This window comes from Bidens hawaiensis, unplaced genomic scaffold (assembly GCF_021521415.1).
Source record: "Bidens hawaiensis isolate Kalapana, Puna unplaced genomic scaffold, B.hawaiensis_p1.1 tig00024484_1, whole genome shotgun sequence".
NCBI classification, from domain to species: domain Eukaryota; kingdom Viridiplantae; phylum Streptophyta; class Magnoliopsida; order Asterales; family Asteraceae; genus Bidens; species Bidens hawaiensis.
The window spans coordinates 260,555-287,001 of record NW_027493872.1 but is presented as its reverse complement, the minus strand read 5'-3'; the positions used below and the strand labels follow the sequence as shown (position 1 = coordinate 287,001).

The 26,447-nt window shown below is 35.6% G+C and overlaps 2 protein-coding genes, 1 non-coding gene and 1 pseudogene across 4 annotated transcripts; 2 read left to right on the top strand and 2 right to left on the bottom strand.

Annotated features, from left to right (window-relative positions):
* Window positions 1-312: 312 nt before the first annotated feature.
* Window positions 313-1,269, top strand: LOC143569453 (PKS-NRPS hybrid synthetase cheA-like). The gene is made up of 2 exons (XM_077055359.1): window positions 313-393; window positions 478-1,269. The coding sequence occupies exons 1-2, from the start codon at window positions 313-315 to the stop codon at window positions 1,267-1,269; spliced, it is 873 nt and encodes a 290-aa protein (XP_076911474.1).
* A 5,757-nt stretch (window positions 1,270-7,026) lies between these two features.
* Window positions 7,027-9,700, top strand: LOC143569452 (N-glycosylase/DNA lyase OGG1 pseudogene; annotated as a pseudogene). The gene is made up of 3 exons (XR_013141744.1): window positions 7,027-7,718; window positions 9,269-9,479; window positions 9,596-9,700. The product of XR_013141744.1 is annotated as an N-glycosylase/DNA lyase OGG1 pseudogene (transcript).
* Window positions 9,701-10,344: 644 nt separating this feature from the next.
* On the bottom strand, window positions 10,345-10,463 carry LOC143569454 (U5 spliceosomal RNA). The gene has a single exon (XR_013141745.1). It is a non-coding gene; the product is annotated as a U5 spliceosomal RNA (small nuclear RNA).
* Window positions 10,464-11,392: 929 nt separating this feature from the next.
* Window positions 11,393-18,756, bottom strand: LOC143569451 (V-type proton ATPase subunit B 2-like). The gene is made up of 14 exons (XM_077055357.1): window positions 18,621-18,756; window positions 18,114-18,189; window positions 17,643-17,698; window positions 17,369-17,527; window positions 15,850-15,961; window positions 15,477-15,685; window positions 15,259-15,387; window positions 15,038-15,175; window positions 14,816-14,966; window positions 14,661-14,743; window positions 14,506-14,553; window positions 14,345-14,398; window positions 12,328-12,411; window positions 11,393-11,792 (listed from the first exon to the last, which is right to left on the bottom strand). Exons 2-14 carry the CDS (start codon window positions 18,169-18,171, stop codon window positions 11,607-11,609), a joined length of 1,467 nt encoding a protein of 488 aa, XP_076911472.1. The 5' UTR covers window positions 18,172-18,189; window positions 18,621-18,756; the 3' UTR covers window positions 11,393-11,606.
* Between the last annotated feature and the right edge of the window lie 7,691 nt (window positions 18,757-26,447).

Genomic DNA, 26,447 nt, shown 5'->3' with positions numbered 1-26,447 from the left:
TTTGACTAGACTTAAGACTTATACGAGTAGTATAGTCTATACGACTTGTTAGTTCAGCGTACCATGTCTATGAAGACCCGTGAATGACTAGTTTTATACCAATAGTATAGTTTATACGACTCGTACATGCAGGGTAATTATTTGACACGATATAATATTCGGTGAATTATTTGACGCGAAACAAGATTCCACCGTTAATTATATGATACGACATAATATTTTAACCAATCAAATATATATAGAGCTTATATAGTTTCACTGCATAGTATTCTAACATATCAAAAAAATTAATAATAAAAAAACGAGTTAGATATGTCATTTTCTGATGATGACACTCAAGACGATTGTGTTGGTGAAACTTCCGACAATGTCTCACCATTTTCAACCAACGAGGTATAAAATAATTTTATAAAGTATGTTTCTATTATTTTATATTTGACGATATTTTTTTTAACATAATGTTAATTTTGTTTTCAGTTGTTTTCGTCTGTCGATGAACTTAAGGACAGGGCGAAAACGATAGGTCGTGAATTTGGTGTTGTCGTAGTAACCCAACGGTCGAAGACAAACGCTAGTGGAGAAGTCGTTAAAGTTTGGCTTAAGTGTGGTCATTGCGGGTCATACAATTGTACAGCGATAGTTAGGCGTTCTGGTACAATTAAAACCGGTTGCAATTTTAGCTTAATTGGCAACTATTTGCAACAATACAATGGTTGGAGGTTGCGGGTGGTTGATGATACACACAGCCATGAACTCGTTCAACATTTCGAGGGTCACGCGTACGCAGGCAGACTTACTCCTGTTCAAAAGGTTATGGTACATGATATGTATCGAAACCGAGCGCCACCACGTGACATTCTATGTAATTTAAAGTCTAAGGATGAAAGAAATGTGACATGCATCAAAACCGTGTACAATGAAGGGCAAAAGATCCGTAAAGAGGACCGCCGAGGAAGAAGCCCGCTGGAGTTTCTTTTTAATTTGTTGCAAGACACGACTTATATACATAACCATCGCACAAATCCTTCCACAAATGCCCTGGAGGACTTATTCTTCGTTCATCCAACGTCGTATATGATATATCGTGCATTCCCGCATGTGTTGGTGATAGACACAACATACAATACAAACATATACAAGATGTCGTTTGTACAAATCGTTGGTGTAACTTCAACTAGCAAGACCTTTCATATAGCAATGGTAGCTATATCTAATGAAAAAAAGGATAATTTCACGTGGGTGCTAACTATGCTGAAGATTACGTTGTGATATTAACAGATTGTGATCTTGCCCTGATGAATGCCTGCGAGACTGTCTTCCCGAATGCTGCCAAACTACTATGTAGATGGCACATCAATGAGAACGTAAAAAAAGCATTGTAGGCAAAGCTTCGCTACCGTTGAAGAATACGAACAGTTTCTTGGTCGATGGAACTGGTTGGTCAGCCCCGATTCTGTTCATGGCATGCATGTAAAAAAGGCGAGGAGTTTAGATAAAAATACATTGAAACGTATGAAAATTGCTACGGAGTTCCCAAACTTGGGTTTACGTTTCTCTGTGGTGCCTGGAGTTGTTTGGCAGCCTCAGCAGCATGATCATGTTCAGAACCAGCCCCCTCCACTCCCCCCCCCCCTCCCCATGACCACCACGTTCAGGACCAACACAATGACCCCGCTCAACAGCACCATCAATATCACCACAGGCATGTTGTTAGAGGTCTGGCAGTGCCACGCCAACTTATTCAGGATATCCAACATATTCAGGCGAGTCAGGTTTGATTTCAAGAATGGATGGTTGAATGGGTCAGATCACAGGGTTTTAACCCCCCTCCTACTCCTCAGCACCCGGGTCAGCAACACCATCCATCTCAGTCTTCGGGTCAGCAACACTATCCATCTCAGTCTTCGGGTCATCAGCACCAGCCATCTCAGTCTTCGGGTCAGCAGCATCATCCAGCTAGGCACCCAACTCCACCAGCACAGGGTTTTCATTGGGCAACTTGTTTGTTTATGTGGACTTGTTTTTGTGTTCTCGGTTATGATTTTATGGTTGTGATGTATTTGATTATGGATGTTCGTAGGGTGAACTCTTATTTTGTATTTATGTGGTATGCTATGTTATGTGGTATTATTACTTCTATTACTATGTGATTTGTATGTGTAATTATAGATTTAAAATAATATAGTTAAACATGATAGCATAATATAAATTGAAGATTAATATTGCAAGTAACAAAGTCAAGTGACACAACTTACAACTAATTTTGGATACATGAAATAAATAGAGGTACAATATGATGCCAATACAACAAACTCTAAACAAGGTCGGGTTCCACGCGCCACTTATATAATTCATGAGCCATCTGACGTCGGTAGTTAACACATACCTCATCAATGTCATTTTCTATCACTAAGGGCTTCTTTTTAACCAACATTTCCATCATCATACAAACCAGAACCCTGAATTAGAAGTGTTACCCTTGTCTTGAGGCACGTTAACTTCACTTAAACCGATAACCATTTCTTTTTTCTCGTATAAATTAATCGATTTTCTCCAGTAGCGTATACGATCAAGAAACCATGGGAAAAACAATGATAACATCTCCATTTTAGCGCTTTGAAGTTTTTCATTTCTCCACCTTTTATCTGTCCAGTATTGGGTAATTTCCATCGTTCGCATATCTATACGGACGAGTAACCAATCACCAACAGAATGAAATGAAAACGGAATATACACTTGGTTAACCTCCCGAAATCGTGGATATGGGTCTTTTGTTCCGCCTAGCTCTATGGCAACTATGGAGTCTTCGTTTTTCATTTCGTCATAAAAACACGGGGGCAACACCGTCCAACGGAGTCTTAAATCTGGATTAGTTCTTAATTTTGCGTATCGAACAATCATCAATCTTGTTGTCCACGCTTCGATGTGCTACAAACATATTTATCAAAAATATTAGTTAGTCATTTAATGAAACATACATATAAAAGTATATACAACTTTATATAAAAGTATATAAAACTTTAAAATTTTACCGTTTCAGAAAGGGAACCATTGGACTCGTACCCTAACAAAGTACCCCAGAAACTTCGATTGAGTTTTTTCATGGGTAAAAACTTTGTATAGCAAAATGGGGCGTCTCCGTTAATATAAAACTCAAATACATCTCTTGACCAAATTTTTTTCGTCGGATTCGAAACTGCAAAATTATTTTTTTCGTGGGGGTTTTCGGGAACATATGAAGAAGATGCTGAAGTAATTGTACGAGGCCTCGTTAAACTCTCCAAACATCATCAGTCTATCTTGCCGATTTGGAAACTGGTTGTGAGGAAAAAAATTCTTCATTTTCTTCTTTGTCTCTGCGGTGCGCCATTTGGAAGAAAATAAGGGTTTGAAAGATGGAGTAAATATGAAGTGTGTATTTATAGATGAAAGTGGGTCATGTATCGTTTGAAACAAGATGTATTTCTCTCGTATAAATTAATACTACTCATCTACAATTTTATCTCGTATAGTTCGTGTAACTCGTATAAGACATGGTCGTATAGGCTGTCTCAAAAAATGTTTCATGGCAGAAAGCATTTTGTTGTCATGTCATATGAAAATTCAAATAATCTCGTATGGCCCATACTACTAGTGTGGGGGGTTACTCGTATAGACATCCCGTATTATATGGTCAAAGGGTTCTGACATAAAGCTGACATCTATACTACTCGTATAAGCTATACGAGTAGCATAGGTAGGGCATGGTGTCTAAATAGCAAATTGGGTGTCTGAATAGAGAAGGCCTAGAGTTAAGTGCCATTTTAGTACCTGTGGTTTGGCCAACTACGCAACTTTAGTACCTAAACTTTATTTTGTGCAACTAGCTACCCCAGCTTCAAAAAACTTGCCATTTTAGTACTTTTTGCTAACCCCGTTAATTCTTTCTCGTTAAGTCAGGGGTAAACTTGTAATTTCAATTATTTTATCATGAACTCAAAAAAAAATATGTGGTGAAAGGGACTCGAACTCGCTCCTATGGTTTTTACAATGTTTTAACGAGGGATGCACTAGCCAGTAGGACAAGTGACGGACTTGTTCATAAGCTGGTTTTGAATACTTTTATAGTCAAGTTTGAAAGACCCCCAAATCCTCATAAACCATAGAAATGTCAAAATTGGTCATAACGGATCATGCAACTAGTTACACCAACCCAATTGGGCCCAATTCCACCCTCTGATTTTGTCAATCGGAGCTATTAATCCCCTTCTTAATCAGGTCAATGCACTGCACATATTGTATAGCAGATTTTGGGTTGGAATTCAAAATGAAAATTAACCAGTTGGCCAGAGCTGAGATGGCCAGAATCCCGCCGGTATTGAGATCGGGACAGAAGGCGGAAAAAGAAAGAGAAAGGGGGTGGGGGTGGTTGTTTTTCCATCACTTGCAACACTCAATGAGGGTGTGTCACCTCATCCCACCACATTCCATCACTAGTGATGGAATTTAGTGGGGGTGGTGGTAGTGTGAGGTTTTGGTATACATACATACATACATACATACATACATACATACATACATACATACATACATATATAGGTTTTTGTGTGAGTGAAAGGAGTGTTGACGGGTGGTCCATTGGACAACCCTTAAGTGATTTAAAGACCGTAATAATCATTTATTGAATTAGTTTATCTTGTGGAATTAGATAACTACGGTGTTGTTGGTGAATTGTAGGTTCAAAGAAAGTTCCGGGGCTATTATGATGTATAACGAAGAAACCTAAGGAACCGGAGACTTAAGAGAGGTCAAAACATGTGGAAACGGGAAGGCGAGGCTGAAGTCCACCGTGACCCACGGTTCAGACCGTGGGCCATGGTCCAATGTAACAAAAATGGACAAAGGCCACCGTACCGTGGCTTCTGTCCCATTGTGAAGCCCACCGTAGCCCACGGTGGAGACCGTGGGCCACGGTACAGTTTATACAGAAAGACACCGTGACCCACGGTGCGGGTCGTAACGGCCCGATTCTCTTGATATTTTTAGTCGTTTTTCATGTCTTTTCATCTATCTTTTCATTCAAAACACCTCTAGGACGATTTTGGGAGTGCAAGTACTTTATTTTGGTGATTGTAATCGTTGAATTGGTGTTTGAGATTCATCTACATACTTTAACTGACGCGATGATGAATCGAATGATGAGTGGCTAGTACTCCTTATGTTCTCTCCCGAATTGTAAGGTTTCAATTGACTATTTGTGAATTGTTTATGATATTTGTGGGATAGTAATTTGATCAATTGATTGTATTGCTATGGTGATTGTGAGTTTGCCTTGTAATTGTTAGTATAGTATAAATTCGTGTTCTTGACTATCCGTTCTTGGTGCCATAGGCAATCGAGATTTAGTAGAAGAGAATTAGGGTTAACTATATTATATTGATTATTGAGTGATAACCTTGCGTTTTTTATAATCCAAGTACTTAGTCCTCTTTGATCACTTTCAAACTCACTTTCATGAATTATGTCTATGTAGTTCATCCCAAAAGTAAACATTAACATTATCAATATTGAAAACCTGAAATCGGGAGAGAGCATTGTTTCTTATATTGTTTAAAACTCGTTTAGTGTTTAGTTATTTTTGTTAATCAAAACCAAACAACCAACTCTTTGAATTTACTTTTGCACTTAGTTTAGTATAGTTTAATTATAAAGCTACTTAGTAATACATTTTCCATAAAATCCCTGTGTTCGATACCCGCTTACTGCTATCTAACTAGTTATATTCGTTTTATTTTTGAGTGAGTCTTCGACCTCACGTCAAGTGTATTTGGGGTGTGTGTGTGTGTGTGTGTGTGTATAGAGAGAGAGTGTGTGTTTGTGATCCATCACGTTAACCCACGAAACACGTGATCACCATCACCCTATCGTGATGAAAGGGGTGGTGGCGGTTTTCCAAAGGCCATCACTCGTTATGGGAGCCCCATCACGGACCACCTTGTCCCCTAAGGTTGTTATTTGCAACCATCACTCCTATGGTGTGTTAACTCTACCGGATAACTTTTCCAAAACAACTTTAAACACAATACCTTTTACTATTCTTTCACACCACCAATACTTGTTTCCCAGCTTCTGACTAGAAGGTTCCCTTTGTTTCCTTTATATACGAGCCTTTCACAAACAAACAAACAAAAAAGATAATTTGTTTTTATTTCAGCCATCACTCTAAACAAGCTCTAGTGATAGCAAAACCCCGCATACTTTACTCATTAGCTTAGCCAAAAAGCAGTTTGAACAATTGGTATATGATGACATTGAAATGAAATTGTTGGATCTTCATACTAAAGATGCGTCTTTATCAAAAGGGCAATGAAAATATTCAGAACCGCGAAAATGGAGACAACCATTTGTGGAGCGACTACTTTGGTCTGGAGCCGATATACCCACATAGTTACTTCATACATCGCTTTCAAATGAGCAAATGACTTTCTAATCGAATTGTTGAATGTACGTCCTACGAGTTTAAATACCTTACTTAAAGACTAGTGCAGATGGTATAAACAACTTTTTCTAGAGAAAAATGCGCATACGCTATACATCATTTGGCATATGACACGTCACTTGACCAATTGTATGAATACATATGCCTTGGCGAAAGTACTCATATTCTATGTGAAAATTATCCCACAATTTATTATCTCATATTTGAGGTGGGCAAGAAAAACCGGTCAACTGAACAGACCCGAAGTCGAACCAAATATGAACCGATTTAAAACCGATTATGTAGAAACCGGCTTGGAATCGACTGAAAATGTAGGTTCGGAACCGGATTGTAATTTTCTCCATTGATACCAGTTCCAAGCTAGTTAACCGAATTGAAACCGGCCAAAACCAATCAAGAAACCAGTTTGAACCCAGACTATAACCGGTTTTGACCTTTATTAACCAAACCGAACCTTTCAACCCGGTTTATGCACCTCAATCTCATTTTCCGGACCAAACTGCAACACCCAAATCGATTCAATCATCCATCACATCACATCACATCACATGAAACGCCACCGTCCCCTGCCGTCGCCGGCGCCGTCGTCAGCCACCGGAACCCCCAAACCCACCAGAACCCATTACTACTCTTCCAAGAAACCCAAAACCCCTCTTCTTCTTCCGGACCTCAAACAAACCCCCAAATGGATACCCTTAAACTTAACCAAATCAGAACTCTATTTACCCCTCACATTTCCCACTGGCCAAACATTCCGATGGAAACAAACCAACCCTGCTCAATTCACCGGCGTTATTGGGTCCCACCTCATCTCCCTCAAACATTCAAACCAAACCCATGTCTCTTATTGTCTCCACAACAACAACAACAACAACAATAATAATAATAATAACACCAATCAATCTGATGCAAGATCAAAGCTTTTGGATTTCTTGAACATGGGTATTTGTTTAACTGATCTATGGAGTGAGTTTTCTGCTTCTGACCCACGGTTTGCTGAGCTGGCAGGGCGTTTGAGTGGGGCCAGAGTGCTCAGGCAGGACCCACTTGAGTGTCTCATTCAGTTTATTTGTTCTTCTAATAATAATATTAAGAGGATTACTCAGATGGTTGATTTTGTCTCTTCTTTGGGGAGTTATGTTGGAGAGGTTGAAGGGGTTGGCTTTCATGAGTTTCCGTCGTTGGAGAGGCTGGCGGAGGTTTCGGAGGAAGAGCTTCGGAAGGCGGGGTTTGGATACCGGTTAGTAGTTAGTTACAGTTTTTGGTTGTTGAATATGTTATTTTATGAATGTGTAGATGGTGATTGATGTGAAAGCAAGTTATTTATGTGAATGCGTTTGTAACTAGTTAAGTTTGCTGGTTTTAGATATCCGATATGATGAACATCAACATTAGTTTCATTTGCAACATGAACTGTTAAGTTTGCATTTAGGCTTCCATTAGTTTTATTAGTTCTTACTGAAGTTCATTCACCAACAAAGAAAATAGAAATCATGGTAAAGCTATGCAGTCGATATCACTGAATATATCAGTGATATATCGGTTATCGGTCCCTTGGCGATATATAAATCAGAATATTGGTACCAATAATATCAACGATATTGACCGATATTGGGCTAATATTTGACCGATATATCACAGATATTTCCGATATCAGTGTTTTAAGTCTTAATTATCAACTTTTAGTGTTCAATGTTAGTGTTTTAAGTCTTAATCAATTCTTACTTGCTATGATTGTTAGTGTTTTGCAATTTGCTAAAGGTTAATTTGTTAATGGTAGGAGAGTATGCTGAATTATTAGTGTTAAACTACTATATATATGAATTTTACATGATATTAAAATTACCGATATCTCAGATATCGGTTTCAGATATTTTTCCGCATTAACTGCTTAGTGATAAAGTTATAATCTTTTTTCCATTTTGTATTTTGATGTGCATCATGTAATTTCCATGCCATTGCTTGGTTGAGTGAAGCAATACAGTTTTACTTTTTTTTATTTTATTATAGTTTCAAGATAGTTATTGCTCATTGGATCAAATAAGTTGTCTAGTTATAGAACAAGAGAAGTTATAGATACAACATTTGGCATTCACTTGGTGGTAAAACCCTTGAATGATTCCATCGTCTAGCCATTTTAAAAATTCAGTTAGCAGCAATACATTTGTCATATGGTTTTAATTATGATATGTTTAGACATACTCATGTTTCATAAAATCAGAAAACGATAAGTTTGAATTTTGAAAATTTTCTCTAAGAATGATAGACGAATGTGCAAGTATACACTTTCTTTTGTGCGATAGAAGTAGTGGGCCCATTTTTTAAGCTAGTTTTATCACATTTTTTGATGCTACAACTTTTCTTAGACTTTGAAAGACATATCATTAAAATCCTCATTATTTTGAGAATGGTATATTACTAGAATCTTGATCCGTAAAAGCCTATTATGCTACATCTTTGTGATTTTATAGCACAGATTAAATGCTCTTTTCTTCTCAAAGAACTAGATATGGCCCTTTAAGGATAAAGCATAACCCGAATTGATGCATTCATAAATAAACGGGTTAAAAATTAATATATCTCTATTATATGTTCATTCGTAAAATTTACCATTACACCACCCACTTTGCTTGTTTTGGCCCGTTACCCAACTCACCCAATTTGCCATATCCGCCAAAACAGTGAGTAAATGACTAAAGTCTTACACATTAATGGATATTAAATTTTGACATATAGTTTGGTTTGATCTACAATCTGATATTAATTTTCTTCATATTACAACGAGAACAGGGCTAAGTACATTAGAGGCACCGTAAAAGAACTGCAATCAAAACCCGGTGGTGGTGTCGAGTGGCTTATGTCACTCAGAAAACTAGATCTTGAAAGTGCAATCGAGGCGTTGACTAGTCTACCTGGTGTGGGCCCCAAAGTGGCAGCTTGCATAGCTTTGTTTTCTCTAGACCAACATCATGCGGTTCCTGTTGATACGCATGTCTGGAAGGTCAGATTCTTAGATTTCACAAAGCATGGTTTATATGTTACAAGTGTCAAAACGGGAAATATGAGACGTTTCAGTTTGTGCTCGTGTTGACTCATGACTCAATCATTTGATGGCAGATTGCAACTAGATATCTGGTTCCTGAGCTGGCTGGTAAAAAATTGACACCTAAGCTTTGCAGCCACGTGGCGGATGCATTTGTGGAAAGAAATGGTAGTTCGTGAGTATATTACAACAGTCTAAATGCATATTAAAAGAAGTAGTAATAATAATAATAATAATAATAATAATAATAATAATAATAATAATAATAATAGTAAAGGTTAAACCGTCAGTTCCAATAGTTGGCTGGATCGTTAAACTGCCAAATCTTCCAGGAGTTTTGTCAACACATTGAACATTACTATTTTTAGTATTAAAACTGCAAATATCACTACTTGAAAATGCAGCTAGCTGATACCGAGCATCATGATGACGCCCCAAGTGCTGGTTGTACCGAACATCATTTACATATGGACTTGATAAAGATAATTTTTATGTGGTTGAAAAGTGGAAACGGATAGATGTGATAATTGATCAATCTAACCACTGATTCTGTCTGGGTCCGATCCAATTATAAAATCCATGACTTTTAAGTAATCCAGTCATGTGAATGAAATCTACAAGTTGGTAGTAGTTTGCTTCTGATTTATTCAGTCTTCCCATTTTGAATCTCTTTCGCCACAACAAAAGGTCAGATTCGAGGTCCAAAAATACATCTCATAAGACATTGCCACACTTCAGTTTGCCATCGGATACTAAATTTGTAATATAAATAGCTAGGTAGCAAAGGAAGAACAAAAAATATTAACTAGAAAAATTGGTTGTAGCTTTTCTAAAGAAGAAAAGTCTCTACAAAAATAGGCATATGCCACTTAATGCAACGAGCACACGGTATTCTTTAGTAAAAGGCGAAAGAATAATTCGCTTTGTGCTCAGTGCATGGCTGCGTGCTTTTAAATGGCCTCACCTGCTTGCTTTAAATAGTGGGTTTCACCTCTTTTGGTTTCTCTATACAACAGATGTGGGATGGACTCCACATACCAAATTACAAATATACATACTTTTTATATTATTTTTTACTTTTTGAGCTCACTTATTAAACTTCAATCTTATGCCAGAGGTTTGCTCAGGTCAATGTTAATTAGAAGTTTGAGCCATGGTTTGGTTATTGGGTTTCAAACCAAAAAAAAAAAAAAAAAAAGAGTTGTATGTCAAAAATAATGTTCTGTTCCAGTTTCGACTCTTGATTTCTGATTATGTCAAGATCAAGTTCAAAGTCTTAAAAAGTCCAAATCCTGTTTCTGTTATGTTCATATCTAGCCCTTGACTCCAGCCCTATCCGACGATAATTGTCTTTTGTTCCACCCTACCTGTCCCGTATTCAGTCATGTTCTCGTAGCCATTCATGTCTTGAAAATGCCCGTACTGGTTTCAGTCATTATTTGCCACAAGTAACATATAAAGTCTCATCCAATAATCCATAATTTCCATATTTAGAGTGGTTGGCTTGGCTATTTGTGAACCGTGAACACAATTAGCATCCAGTCATCTTCAATTTAAAGAGTGCTAATAAGAGTTTTGTATTGCATTATCAAAGTTTATTTGTATACATAACTCATGAGCCAAGATAAACTTTGCTAGGTTTTCTATCTTTATGAGAGTTTCCCCTGAATAAGAAACCCTGTTTGATTTACACACAAAAAGAAAAACCATATAACATGCTTTGACCATGAAAACCACCAAAAAGTACATATTATAAAGCATAATTTATTCAGATATAAATAAACTTTCAAAACAAATCAAACAATAAAGTGTTGTTCAGGAGGAACAAATGATCCCATTACAAGCAGGCAATAAACGAATGATGACTGTCTGATGTCTGCTAACAAATAAATATTTAAACAAACAAATACATTACACAACCTAACTGCCTCTTATGGAAAGCGATCGATCAACAGCCGAGGTGCTTAGGTAGCTAGGTAGGTGCGTTCCCAACAAATCAAACACAAAAACATATCCCTTTTGGTTTTATTCCATGCCTGCCAGCTTCAACAAATAACTAGAAACATGCGTCGGATGTGGTTGTTTTCAGTTGGTGGCTTCACGGCTATAGAAAGCATCAAGGGTTTTGGCTGGAATACGGTGAAGAAGCTCACGTGGGAAAATCCTCAGAAGCGTCCATGCCAAATCCAGTGATTGAAAGATGTTTCGAGTGTCATAAGCTCCTTGTGCCACAAACTTCCTCTCAAACTTGTCCAAAAATTCTAAGTATAACTGTTCCATTTACAATATACAAATATAAAAACACATTAAGAACTTGTACAAGTAATTAATAAATAAATGAATATATATATACACACATATATATATATGTATATGTATATAGTGTTAGGATCAAATACAAATAGGTTTTAACAAGCGAAACATACGAAATGAAGAGAAAAAGAACGCAGTTGCATTTTCGTAAATATGATAATCACTATTCAGGAAATAATTTAAGTATATTAATAATATTACACTACAACAAAACTAGCTTAATAATTATTACTCTACTTAGATTGTTGTAGAGTAATAATAATTATGCCAGTTTAATTTTGTTGTAGGATAATAATATTAAACTACAACAAAACTGAAGTAGCAAAATTATTATTAGTCTACTTCAATTGTTGTATAGTAATTATTTACTGAATAATGTAATTATCATATTTACAAAAATGCCATCACGTCCTTTTTTCTTTACTCTGTACACTCTGCACCCTGATCCCACCCCTATGTGTGTGTGTGTGTGTAGAGAGAGAGAGAGACTGACCAGATCCTCAGAAGAGAGAGCTTCTTCTCCGACCACAGCTTTCATGGCCTGAACATCTTTACCAATGGCATAATTTGCATATAGCTGAAGAACATATAACAATAAAAATCATTTATTTCATAAGTGAAGAATCTTGTAAACTATTAGGGCGCGTTCGTTTCACGGAATGGAATGGAATTGGAATTGGAATTGGAATTTGCATAGGAATTGGAATTTAAAGGAATTGGAATTGGAATTTAAACATTCCCATAGGAATGGAATTTGCTGGAATTGGAATCCCAATTCCATCTAACGTGTTTGGTTGGCCAATGAGTCGGAGGCAATCACTTTGGCTCACTCTACCGACGACGCACAACGTTTTTGGACGATCCGACCCACTGATGATCAGAACCGCTTCCACCCGACTCGGCCCGCTTTCGATTTTTTTTGTTTCGTTATTTTTTACAATTTCATTTCGGCTCGTTTTTTTTTGCTTCAGCTGGTTAGTTTATTGGGTTTTGTTCCGGATCGGTTTCGATTTTTTTGGTTCGTTTAGGTTGTTTTTCATTTTCTGTTTTCTTTGAGTTCGTTTTTTTTTCAGTTTTTTGAGTTTCGGCCCGTTTCGGTTTTTTTGGTTCGTTTAAGTCGTTTTTTTCTATTTCTGTTTGGTTCAAGCTCTTTTTTTTGCTTATTTAATTCAGTTTTTTCGTTTTGTGTTTGGTTCAAGTTCGTTGTTTTTGCTTATCTTGTTCAGTTTCTTGGGTTTCGGCTTGTTTCGGTTTTTTTTGTTCGTTTATGTTGTTTTTCTCGGTTTCTGTTTGGTTCAAGTTCGCTTTTTTTGCTTATTTTGTTCAGTTTTTTGGGTTTCGGCCCGTTTAGTTTTTTTTGTTCGTTATTATCGGTTTCTATTTGGTTCAAGTTCGTTTTTTTGCTTATTTTGTTCATTTTATGGGTTTCGGCCCGTTTCGGTTTTTTGATTCGTTTATGTTGTTTTTTCGATTTCTGTTTGGTTCAAGTTCGCTTTTTGCTTATTTTGTTCAGTTTTTTGGGTTTCGGCTCGGTTTTTTGTTCGTTTTTATCGGTTTCTGTTTGGTTCAAGTTCGTTTTTTTGCTTATTTTGTTTATTTTCTTGGGTTTCAGCCCGTTTTGGTTTTTTTTTGGTTCGTTTATGATGTTTTTTTTTTCAGTTTATGTTTGGTTCAAGTTCGTTTTTTGCTTATTTTATTCAGTTTTTTTGGTTTCGGCCCGTTTCGTTTTTTTGGGTTCGTTTATGTCGTTTTTTTTTGTTTCGTTTCCGTTCGGGTTTAATTTTTTGTTTCGTTTTGTTCGTTTCCCTTTTATTGTTTCATTTTAGTCAGTTTACTCGGTTCGGTTTAACTTTTATTTTGGTTAGTTTTTTTTGTTCGGTTTATGTTTTTTTTTCTGTTTCGTTTTGGTTAGTTTGGTTTCGCTTTATTTCGGTTTCTATTCTTTGTTTCATTTTGGTCCATAAAATGGCCGGGGCGTCGGCGGACCGGGTTGGGTTAAGCCGAACTGACCCTGGTGTCAAACCGAACACAAACTGGCGCGGGGCGCCGAACTGAATGCGAGCTGACCAGGGGCGTTGACCAAAACGCGACCCGACCCGGAGCACTGAGCTGAAAGCGCTAAGACTCGAAGCGTCGAACTGAATGTGAACACACCCGAAATGTCGACCCGAACGCGACCATGTTAGTCGCCCAATTGAAGATTCCTTCAAATTTACTTGAATTCCTTTACATGATGGAAGGATTTAGAATCCCTTTGTTTAAAGGAATTTGAAGGAATTTAATTCCAATTCCATTCCAATTCCAATTCCAATTCCAATTCCAATTCCTTGTCAACCGAACACACCAAAATGGAATTAAGATTCCAATTCCAACGAAACGAACACGCCATGTCATGGGATTTTAATTGCAATTCCTGTGAATTCCCACGAATTCTGTGAAACGAACGCGCCCTTAATTTATTATTGAAGGAAAGTGAGAGAATGTATATATAAAATCCAAGCAATCCTGACCTGATTGGAGACATCAGAATGGTCTCTGCGAGTCATCCCCTCACCAATAGCACTCTGCAATTATATAACTCTTTAATAAACCAAATCCTTCTGTTTGCATCCTTAGTTTTTAACTCACAAACTGAAGCTGTATCCAAATCAATTAGAGATTTGGAGCTTACCTTCATCAATCGAGATAGTGATGGAAGCACATTGATCGGAGGGTAAATCTGTCAATCTCATCATATCAACATTTTTCAGTTTTGTCATTTAATATATAATAAAATGACCAATCAATCATTATTAATACACTCAAAAAATTATTCTTAAAACGAACCTGTCTGTTGTGAAGCTGCCTGTCAATATATATTTGTCCTTCAGTAATATAACCCGTAAGATCAGGAGTAGGATGTGTGATATCTGGCGAATCAATGCATAAAATTCATAATGTAATTATAAATGCAAATAAGGGTAAAAGTCAAATCATAATACCATCATTAGGCATAGTCAAAATTGGAATTTGGGTGATGGAGCCCTTTCGGCCTTCAATTCTTCCAGCACGCTCATAAATTGTTGCCAGATCAGTATACATATAACCAGGATACCCACGCCTACCTGGCACTTCCTCTCTAGCAGCAGACACCTGCAATAACTCGAATTTATAAATATTGCTCACCAAGAATATTAATAAGCACCTGCAATAATTATAATTACCTCACGAAGAGCATCAGCATAAGAACTCATATCAGTTAAGATAACAAGAACGTGTTTCCCACATTCGTATGCTAAATATTCTGCCGTTGTCAAAGCAATACGAGGAGTGATAATACGCTCGATTGTCGGGTCGTTTGCCTACACAATAGTGTTCAAAGATAAGCATTTTAAAACCAGTTATAAGAGAAAATCACTAATCATAACAATTATAAGATACTTACAAGGTTGAGAAAAAGAGTGACTCTCTCCATAGAACCATTTTCCTCAAAATCACGTTTGAAAAACTGTGCGGTTTCCATGTTCACACCCATAGCTGCAAACACAATTGCAAAGTTGTCCTCTTCACCACTCTGTACACATAAGCAAGCAATTCAGTGTCAACTTTATTACTTTATTTAATTAGCATACAAATATATTCAAAGATACACACCACTTATACCTCAAGCAAGTTATCAGTTTTTTCCAAGCGTTTGACCAAGCCAGCTTGACGGCAGATTTGAGCAGCAATCTCATTGTGAGGAAGACCAGCAGCAGAAAATAAAGGAATCTTTTGTCCTCTAGCAATTGAATTCATGACATCAATTGTAGAGATACCAGTTTGTATCATTTCTTCAGGATATGTTCTCTCACTAGGATTGATAGAACTCCCTAAAATAATAACACAATAAAGTATATTAGAATATGCTAACGCCCTAACAGTGCTGAAATATTTATTAGTACAATACAAAAACCATCAACAACGTCAAATCTTTAGTGGGCTTAAACACATTTCATATTGTAAAGATGCATAACATAAAAACTTAAGGCCTCACCAGAAATATCCAGATAAGCCTCAGGCAAAATCGGAGGGCCGTTGTCAATTGGCTTGCCAGAGCCGTTGAATATGCGCCCAAGCATATCCATGGAAACTGGAGTTTTCAAGACCTGCACATGTATAGTCACTTTGTTTAAAACAAAATAAATAAGTAAAATGTGTTGGCGTAGTTAATCTAAACAAATGCAATTTGAAAGTTCAAATCAAATCGTATAGGAGCAGCAAACACAGTCAAAACTCGCATATTCAACAAAATGAATTGGTTACACAAATATAAATATGCATGGCTTGGTTTAAAAAAGCGTTAGGCGAGGCGAGGCGAGGCGTTTTGGTTCAAAAATCCGAAGCGCTAAGCGCTAGGCGTGAAGCGAGAGCTTCACGTATGTGAGGCGCTCAATTTAAAAATTACTAAAAATTAATTATACATGACATATTTTACTTGAAAATCAATCATAAAGATAAAACATAATTGTAAAACTAAACATGAATACTTAATACGTAGGTTAAACATTATAAAAACATATTTAGATGAGCCCCAACGTTATTATTTTAAGCAGATGGCCCAAACAGCTACATTTTCAATCTAATTTGGACTGAATCACATGAGGCGCTGCCTCAAGCGCCTCACGCCTCGCCAGCTAATGCGCTGCCTCAGGGCGCTTCATGTATTTTAGCGCCTTATGTAAAATAAGGCGTTTTCAAAAACGCCTCGCCTCATGCTTCAGGCGCGCCTTTTTAAACCGAGATGCATGGAAAACTATTTACTTTCATATTTGATCAATCGTTACCATTTTAGGTAGTGTTGTAAAACTCGGCCTAGGCGGCCAAGTACTCGGCGCCTAGGCGCTCCTCGACACATCATTGCATTTTTTTTCTTCTCCAAGGTCAAAAAACCCGGAATCAGCCCTAGGCGGTCCAACTCGGACCTAGGCGGCTCTACTAGGCCTAGGCGGTCCAACTTGGTCTTAACAAAATTTGACTTTTATTAAGAAAACTCAATTTCTTCAAGAACCCACCACTGCTTTTATTCCTTTACACGCTAAGATGCAACCTAATTTCAGTTCTAAACTCGCAACCACCATTGTTATCATCCGATTTGAAGTTCTAAACTCGCAAACCTCTTATTTAAGTTTGATTGAGGTACGTATTTCATCAATTGAGACATGTTCTTAAACTGATATGTATGTGTTATTGATTGTTTTTGTATTTTTCATTTGTATTTTGTAGAATATTTAGTAAACTTTTGATATTTGACAGATATATAATCTTCGAAAAATGAATTTTTATATAAAATACCATGTCCGAGTACACCCCACCTAGACCGAGTACTCGCTACTCCCTAGTCGACTGCCCTGGGAACGCCTAGCGACTTTTACAACCTTGATTTTAGGTTAAATAAACAAACTCATACACATGTCATACAAGCAAATAAGATATAGCATAAATATGTAATGTATTTTTAAGTAAAAGGGTTTGTATAATGAAAGACAAACAAACATAAAATGTAACTTATGTACCTCCCCAGTGAATTGAACAGTTGTGAATTTGTTGTCAATTCCAGACGTTCCTTCAAAGACCTGAACAACAGCTTTCTCTCCATCAACTTCCAAAACCTGACCACGTCTTGTTGTTCCATCTCCTAAACGGATATTCACAATCTCTTGATACTTTGGTCCCTGTTATTGTTTGAAAAAGCATGCACATGTCAGTTATAAAAAAATGTGTGAATCAACATTAAATACATTCAGAAATAACCATAATACAGAAAAATGTATTGAGGTATTAACCAACCTTCACTTTATCAAGAATGACCAGCGGTCCAGCAACTCCAGAGACAGTCCTATATTCTGTATAAGCATTATGACTTAGTGAGTTCAGAGATCAGGCACAATCATTGACATTTACAAACTGACCAGAAATACCACTAATGGATGTTACCGATTCTTTAAACCTAAATATACGGAAGTTAGAATCAAACAGACATGACTTTTTCATTATTATGACATAAAATTACAGGAGTCGGTGACAAACAAAAGGTTAAATAGATCAGACAGATCAAGTTTCTCAACTATGAGAAATAATCATCTTATAGGATCACCATCATATATATCAGTAGATAAAATTAATAAAGATTAATGCAAGAGCCACTGGATAGTATGAGAATTAGTATTCGTTCGATTTATTTACCATATACACTAATTGAATCATACATGTTGACATTGTAAGTAAGTAAGTAAGTAAGTAACAATAACATAAGCTTACCCATTCCAATTTCAAGTGTTCCTTCCTCCATGGTGGCATTGTCTTTTGCAGCAACCATTTTCAGCTATCAAAGAACCTACAAAACCAAAATTACAATAATTTAAACCACATACTTGACAATAAGTCTCTAGGTCTACGCCAACCGATTGAGCACAGAAATCACATAGACATTATTATAAAAATCGAAACAATAATCAATGGCGATGAAATTGTGAGATGAGTTAGTTAAATAATTAGAAACAAATTTAAGATCTAAGCATATTACGGTTGAATAAAATTGTTAGTGGATCTAATTCACCTCTTGACTTCAATCAATTACCCTAACTATGAACGATTACGTTTGCCTATTGATCTAACGATAATAAGTGCGTAAAATCGAAATCAAACACAGATCACGACGGAAACCTAATTATGAAAATTTCGTAACCTAAACATGAAATTAGACGGATCTGGATGGCGAAACACGAATCAATTAATTTCAAATACAGAATCGATGAGTAGGCTTACTTGTGTTGTTCTTCGATTGGATTGGATTGGATTGGATTGGATTGGGGGTTTTCGGTTGTGGCGAGTGAGTTTAGATCGAGAGGGTGGATGATTTCATGTGATGTGTTGTGTGGCTCTGGTACACAGACGACGACGACGATCTCAAGATCAATATTTGATTGATTGATTGATTGATATGAGTTTCATTTACTAGCTATATTACAAAAACACGCTATATTACAAAAACATCCTTTCACTTTTTTAAAGGTTTTATATGTTTTTTTTTTCATATAATAACTAACTTTTCATATGTACAAGTTATTAATCATAAGTAGGATATTTGGCCTATTAGAAGTTTGATCCCTTACTCATGTCACTTTGGGTGGAATATTGCAATGAAAGACTTGAGTTAGGATTGGCGAGGTTGTTAGTTTGAATCTCAAGCCCATCCGGGTTTTCGTCCCACCTTGTGTAACGCAAGAAAATTCTGCTCTTGTGATGACACGACTATCAAGTGGCAGTCGACATATTCCAGTTTCCCAAGGTAACGTCCAAGGCCAAACTCTAAAGGCAATATATGTCTGGTTAAGACAACATAGGTTGGTCAAAGTGGGGCACAAAGCTCTCCAAAATTGAATGTGGTGACCTATACATAAGACAATCGTTCAAAAAAAAATCATGATTCGGGATTCATATAGTTATATGGTACGTTTTTCTTAGACCGCCCTTATAGGTCACGGGGTGCCTACGTGGCACCCGTGACCTCATTGGAACAACCTCCCAGTCACGCATGACGGGGTGCAAATGAGGGTGTCTCGTAGGCCGTTCTCCATTTCACCCTATCAACTTTTTTTTCTTGTTTTGTTTGCTTTTTTTTTCATTTCTTTTGGATTTTAAATAATAAAATAAATAGAATTATGGAGAATGATAATAGGTGCAATATGGGTTGAGTGGTGGAGTTGAATGATGAAGTAAAAGCTAAGACAGTGCTAGCGTGGCGAATGATTAATAGTGACGTATTATATGTAGCCTTAGAGCATTCTCAATCCGTTCCCTAAAATGATGTGAGGGAGATTTGTAAATTATACGGTATGGTTATGAGTGGTTGTGAGTAGAGGAGAAAGAAAATGTTACATGAGAAAGCTAAATTTGGAAATTCACTGTACATACCGTATAATTTTTTAATAATATTTGAAAGTAGTTGTGAGTAGAAGAGAGATAAAATATAATGATAAAGATATAAAGTGAATTATTAAATTAAACAGAAAAGAAAAAATACAGTGATTTTTTGTGTAATTATATGATATTATATGGATATACGGTAGGGAATGAGCTGGTAATGCTTTATATGTTCATGCTAAACCATATTTATTTGTGGCTAATTGCTAGGTCTTGAAAATGTTGTTTGTGTTATGCTCCATCGTTCTTATAATTGTCTAATTGATATACCATGTGTAATTATTAGCAATAGTAGTCATTCACAAGTGCATATTAGATTCTCCATTCACTTTATCCGGTTAATGAACTGAGCCTTCAAAAAAATCCGAAAAGGCATCATGATCGATGCTACGTGTGGACCGTTAATCAATCACCAAACAGTGACGGAACCAGGCCATTTTAATTGGGGGGTTGTAATGGAAATGTGTATATTTTCGTTAACGCACATCATTTCGAGATCTTTGAACATATTAGGGGGGTTCCATGTAGTTAATTTTAACTTTGGTCAACACACAAAGTGAGACTTTACCACCGTGGAGCGGGTTTTTTCAAAAAAAAATGAGGGGTAGTCACCTTTTTTTACCAATCAATGGGGCAAATGGTAATTGCAATCTAAGGAGTGAAAAGGGGGGGGGGGGGTAGCTTGAAACCATTGTAAAACGAATTCATTTTCAACACTTGAAAAGCATCTTTCTCAAAACAACATTAATTGGTTTTCGCAAGGCCGGGTCACCAACAATTTCATCTTCAGATAACTCAATTTTTTCTCTGACTTGTTTTACTTCTTTGGTTTACGTTCAACTTCACAACAATCACAGCCACGGAATGCGAGAGAGAAGCAAACGAGAACGACCTTCAGAGGTCGTCTGAGTTCTTCCTCTCTCAAGTAAGTTATTAAGTTTCCTTTGTTTTCTGTTTGTAATTTGTCCCAATTTAGGCCTTAGGGTACAAAAGTTGTGTTTCCGTAGTGGATTTTAATCTTACTTATGATATATACAAAAGTCTGTTAATTTATAGAATAATTTTGAAAAGAACAATTTCTCTAATTCCAATACCCGATTTATTGACATTGGTTCAGACTTCAGACACAATTTTTTTTTATTCAGGCTCCGGAGTTTTTTTTTGCAGGGAAGGTTCATAGGCATTGTTGCTTCAACTGGTTGATATAAAGGTAAGAGTTATTTGCATAATTATGTTGTATCAGTTATTCAAATTAGTGTTTACCTGCATAAATGAGTGTTTTCAAAAGTGGAGGTCGATAATCTTAAGGTAGTTTACGTTTGTAACAGGGACAATCATGGAATTGTAGGATGGTAAATTGGTTGTCTAAAAGTGGAGATTTGGAAATTGGCCTGATGACAGTCATTCCATGGTATGCCACAATGCTTTTGTTAGTTGCTGGTTTTCATAAATTTAAATATGTGATTGATTTGATATGATTTTATTAATTAAATTGATGATTTGATTGAATCCATTTTAATCTAATAACCAAAGTGATTTGTTTGTTGAAATATGCGTAATCTTTTTGACATTTGTCTCAGGTAATTTGCTTTGTCACTTTTATTGTTCTATATCATTGTTAATTTTTAGGATTTACACATTCGGTTTTCATATTTGTGCCAATTTTCTAGCAGATTAATAGTTTAAGCTTATTGGTGATTGAAACTTGACATGTTTACACATATATATCTTCAGTTTGTTTTGAAATGTCATTTATGTCATTACAATGGTAAATATTATAAGCCAAGATTTAAAAATTTAAGAAAGTTAGAAAATTAAATGTAATAGTTTTATACTACCTTTATTAACAACATTGACTAATTACATGTGGATTTGATATTGCCTTTTCTGCAACCAGATTAGTTTACTTTTAAGAAAATATTCTAACTCTACATATATTATCTGTTAATGTGGTTTGACTTATTAAATGGTTGTAGTTCAGCTTTTATGACTGCATGTGTTGCTGATATCACATTTCATGTGAAAGAATTTGAGGAAGATATGACATAGTTGGGGTTAGTATTTGATTATATACATTTGTTTGATTAACCGAAAACTTTATTTATTAATGTACGATCAATGTCATGCAACAACGAAGAATATATCGAAGAATAATTCATTCATATACTATAGAGAGAGAAGTTGAGAAATCACATATATAAGAACTGAGTACTGGCCTGTACGACTAGCCATGGGTGTCAGTAATATGCTCGTGTTCTCGTAATAAGCTAGATTTAATTAAATTGTAATGTTTAAGCTTTTACATTGTTTTATGATTAGATTCTCGTAATATTCATTATATTCGATGCAGCTAAAGTTTGGAAATGGAACAACTATATACACAAATGCAACTGCCATGTGGTAATAAAGCAGAGGTACGTACTCCAGCCATTGGTAAAGTCACCAAATTCTCTCGCATTCTCTATCTCGAACTTGCTGTTCTTCAGTTTGAGCTAAATTATTTCGGGTTACACTATTTATTGAATTCTTATAATTACTTTACATTCAAAATTAAAAATGAAATTCCATCAGTTTGGTTTGGTTATAAAGTATATGAATAATCAAACACGAACTAGAACCAAAAATTTTTTTTGTATAAAAGCATAAAACCAAATCGTAAATTTTTCGGTTGGGTTAGGTTATTTTGGTTCGGGCTGGTTCTATTTTTTGTTTGGTTAAGTTTATCATCTAATTAATGAACACAAAGATTTAGGCTCAAGTTCATTATGATGGACCATTTTTTTAGTATGGGTCAAATGGGGTCGTCTCAAAATGTTTGAGTTTTGGGTCAAAACGAATTAGTCGAACCGTATGTATGAGTTTTCATTTTAAATTTATCATAGTGTAGTAATTAGTATAATCCGATTATTGTTGCAGTCATTTTTGCAGGACATAAAATTTTAGATGGAAAGTGCCTTGTGTTGCAACAGGAGAGATATGATGTATATGATATTTTCCACTAGCCATGGGTGTCAGGTATGATATCTTTGCTTGAAATTACCAACACAGTTTTAACACCAAACTCACGTTTTTATGTTTTAGTAGTTAATTTAAAAGGCGTATAGCAGTAATATGCCCTTGTTCTCGTAATAAGCTAGATTTAATTAAATTGTAATGTTTAAGCTTTTACATTGTTTTATGATTAGATTCTCGTAATATTCATTATATTCGATGCAGCTAAAGTTTGGAAATGGAACAACTGTATACACAAATGCAACTGCCATGTGGTAATAAAGCAGAGGTACGTACTCCAGCAATTGGTAAAGTCACCAAATTCTCTCGCATTCTCTATCTCGAACTTGCTGTTCTTCAGTTTGAGCTAAATTATTTCGGGTTACACTATTTATTGAATTCTTATAATTACTTTACATTCAAAATTAAAAATGAAATTCCATCAATTTGGTTTGGTTTGGTTATAAAGTATATGAATAATCGAACACGAACTAGAACCAAAAATTTTTTTTGTATAAAAGCATAAAACCAAATCGTAAATTTTTCGGTTGGGTTAGGTTATTTTGTTTCGGGCTGGTTCTATTTTTTGTTTGGTTAAGTTTATCATCTAATTAATGAACACAAAGATTTAGGCTCAAGTTCATTATGATGGACCATTTTTTTAGTATGGGTCAAATGGGGTTGTCTCAAAATGTTTGAGTTTTGGGTCAAAACGAATTAGTCGAACCGTATGTATGAGTTTTCATTTTAAATTTATCATAATGTAGTAATTAGTGTAATCTGATTATTGTTGCAGTCATATGTTACTCAAAATGTGCATTTTTGCAGGACATAAAATTTTAGATGGAAAGTGCCTTGTATTGCAACAGGAGAGATATGATTTATATGATATAAGGTGTGTTTTATCTTTATCTTCATTTTTGTCGTTTACTATTATGCCATTCATGTTAGTAGATTTTCTAGATCATTTTTCATACGGTTTATCTTATGTTATGTCAATTGCTAACACAGTCTATCTACCATGTATTGCTTAGACCCCTTGAATGCATAGTGGATGTTTGGGAGGAACAAGTAGTTCATAAACTGTAACATTCGTCATTTTTGATCTTTTTTGTATTTGTATCAAAACCCGACCCAATTTGTAAACCAAATCTTTCACTAATATAAAATGTTGGATTTTTATTTTACATAATCATCTCTTACCTTTTGGATTTGTTACTAGATTGTATTATTTAAACCTTTTTTTAAAAAAAAAACACATGCAAGTATTGATATAAAACAAAGAAAACAAGTTTGACTCCTTCCCTATATAAACAACCCCATCCTCTTTATTTTTCTTTTCTCATTCATCTTCTTTCTCTCCCAAATAAAGTTCATATCTCTAACCTCTAAGGTTCTTAATAATCAAGCAATAACCTTCTTTAATTCTTGTTTGTTACTTATTAATTCATATCTTGTGGCACAACATATATATAATATGCACCCCTTGTTTCCTTCGGCTTTCATCTTCTTCGGGAGGTGATATGCTACAAGGCAAGGCTACATGGAGAACTCTTTGTAGTTCTTGTTTATACTATTTTCCTTTAATGCTTTCCTAGTCTTGTTCATATTGTAAGTAGTTTAGCTTTTAATTCATGTTTAAAGAGTTTCATGGTACTGGTTATGAAGTCACTAGTCTCGGTTTTATCCCAAGATTAGACCCGAATCAAGACCGAACCAAGACCAAACTTTTGTTTACTAGTCTTGTTTATACTATTTCCCTTTAATGCTTTTGTTTATATTGTAAGTAGTTTAGTTTTAATTCATGTTTAAAGAGTTCCATGGTGTTGGGTATGAAGTCACTAGTCTCGGTTTCATCCCGAGATTAGACCCGAATCAAGACCGAACCAAGACCGAACTCTTGTTTACTAGCTTTTGTTTTAAATAGTTTTGTTTACTAGCTTTGTTTAAAATAGCTAAATAAACATGTTTATGAAAGATTTGAACCTTGTAACTTCTAAAACCATTTTGATAGTTCTATGGTATTTGGGTATAATCCTCGGTATCATTCCGAGTCAAGGACCGAACCAAAACCGAACTAAACCGAGTTCACTTGCCTAAGACACACAAGTGTGTTTTTGGCCATCGAAACTCATCTTTTCTTCAAGAATGTATTTTAAACTAATTTTAAGTATTTTATCAACTTACTTGGTGTGTCGGTATCCAACTTGATCTTATAACAAGCTTGGACCGGTGATACCAAATACACACTTAACGGACGTTAAGGTTCTTCATAATAGAACTATATACTTGGTTAAGTTTTTCGATTTTATTGAGTTATCTCAAAACATTTTGGAAAGTTAACTTTGAGTTTAGTTAATTATCTAGACCCAAGTTAACAAATCCGAACACTCGATTAAAACCTTGTTTTGGTGTTCATATACCCAAAGGGTCTTGCATTAGTGCATTATAACCCACATAAGTTACTTAACATAAGTTGAGTAATAATTATGAATGAAATACCAAGACCCGGTTTCGAGTAAACTTACTTTTTAGAACATGTCTTTAATTTCCCAAGTATTTACATTTTTAAACCATAAACTTCATTTATTTACTTTACTTGTCATATTTTATTTTAAACCCTTCCAAGACTACCTACTAACTTAAGACCCGTTTAATCTAGGTCTTGCTCGTTAAACCCGATCTCCGATTATTCACGAATCAATCTTTCAAATTACTTAGTTAACGTGAGTACATTTCATCCCCCGCTTTCACTTTTATCTTTTGGGGGTAACATGCATACTTATTCAAACAAAAATGATTTATATTATACTCATTTCTCAAACCACAAACTTAGGGTATGTTATGCTAGAATACTTGCTCTATTGTGTGTTATATGTCTCATATGCTTTACGTGCGCGAGTGTTTATTTTTATGTTGTTGTTGAGCCTCATTAAGTATGATCATACGCTCCTCTAACTACTTAGCCTTGTGCTAGTAGAATAGGGCCTCATTATCCAAGTATGTCGGTTGCTACTGTTCAGAAAGGATCCTCATTTACATATGTTTTATATACCACGATTGATGCTTTATTTATAGTCTCATATACGTTTGTGGATTTCGCTCATATTATATATACTCAATACTATGAAATTGTTCACCAACATACGTGTTGACAAATGTTATTTTATGCATGTTACAGGTTTGATTATTATTTGAGTTGGAGTTCAAAGACGTCATTCTATTTTGATACCGCTAGGTTTATTAGAAGAATGAACAATATTTATTTCTTATGTTTTGGTGTTATTTGTATGAACAATATGTGTTACTTTGGTGATTGAATGAAATTAATGAGTTGATTAAATATTGTCACTTTAATAGTGTCTTGTGTTCTTGGGCAATCCGTTTCACCCTGACATGTTCCGCCTTTGGTCGGGGTGTTACATAAACCATCTCCAATACTTGAAAAGTGATGATCTAATATGTGATGAAGGCGTGGATGTCAAGTAATATGTTTTGGATATATTTTGTTAGTCATCTAATTATTTGAGAGATTGTAATGTAACATAACACGTATATTGGTTCTCAATTCGAAATTGTATGAATTTGAGTTAAAAGGTTTCTATTAATTATGGTCATTGGTCAGGGGGTTTCAACGAGACGAGGTATTCCATATGTAGCAATGTTAAAAAATAATAA

Bases quoted from the DNA above. Each gene is read 5' to 3' on its own strand.
- LOC143569453 (XM_077055359.1), top strand. From the start codon at position 313: ATGTCATTTTCTGATGATGACACTCAAGACGATTGTGTTGGTGAAACT. The intron at 394-477 runs GTATAAAATAAT...TTTTGTTTTCAG, and splicing joins CACCATTTTCAACCAACGAG to TTGTTTTCGTCTGTCGATGA.
- LOC143569451 (XM_077055357.1), bottom strand. From the start codon at position 18,171: ATGGTTGCTGCAAAAGACAATGCCACCATGGAGGAAGGAACACTTGAA. The intron at 15,686-15,849 runs GTGAGGCCTTAA...TTATTATTTTAG, and splicing joins GGCTTATCTGGATATTTCTG to GGAGTTCTATCAATCCTAGT. The intron at 14,554-14,660 runs GTTCGTTTTAAG...TGAGATTGACAG, and splicing joins GGCAGCTTCACAACAGACAG to ATTTACCCTCCGATCAATGT.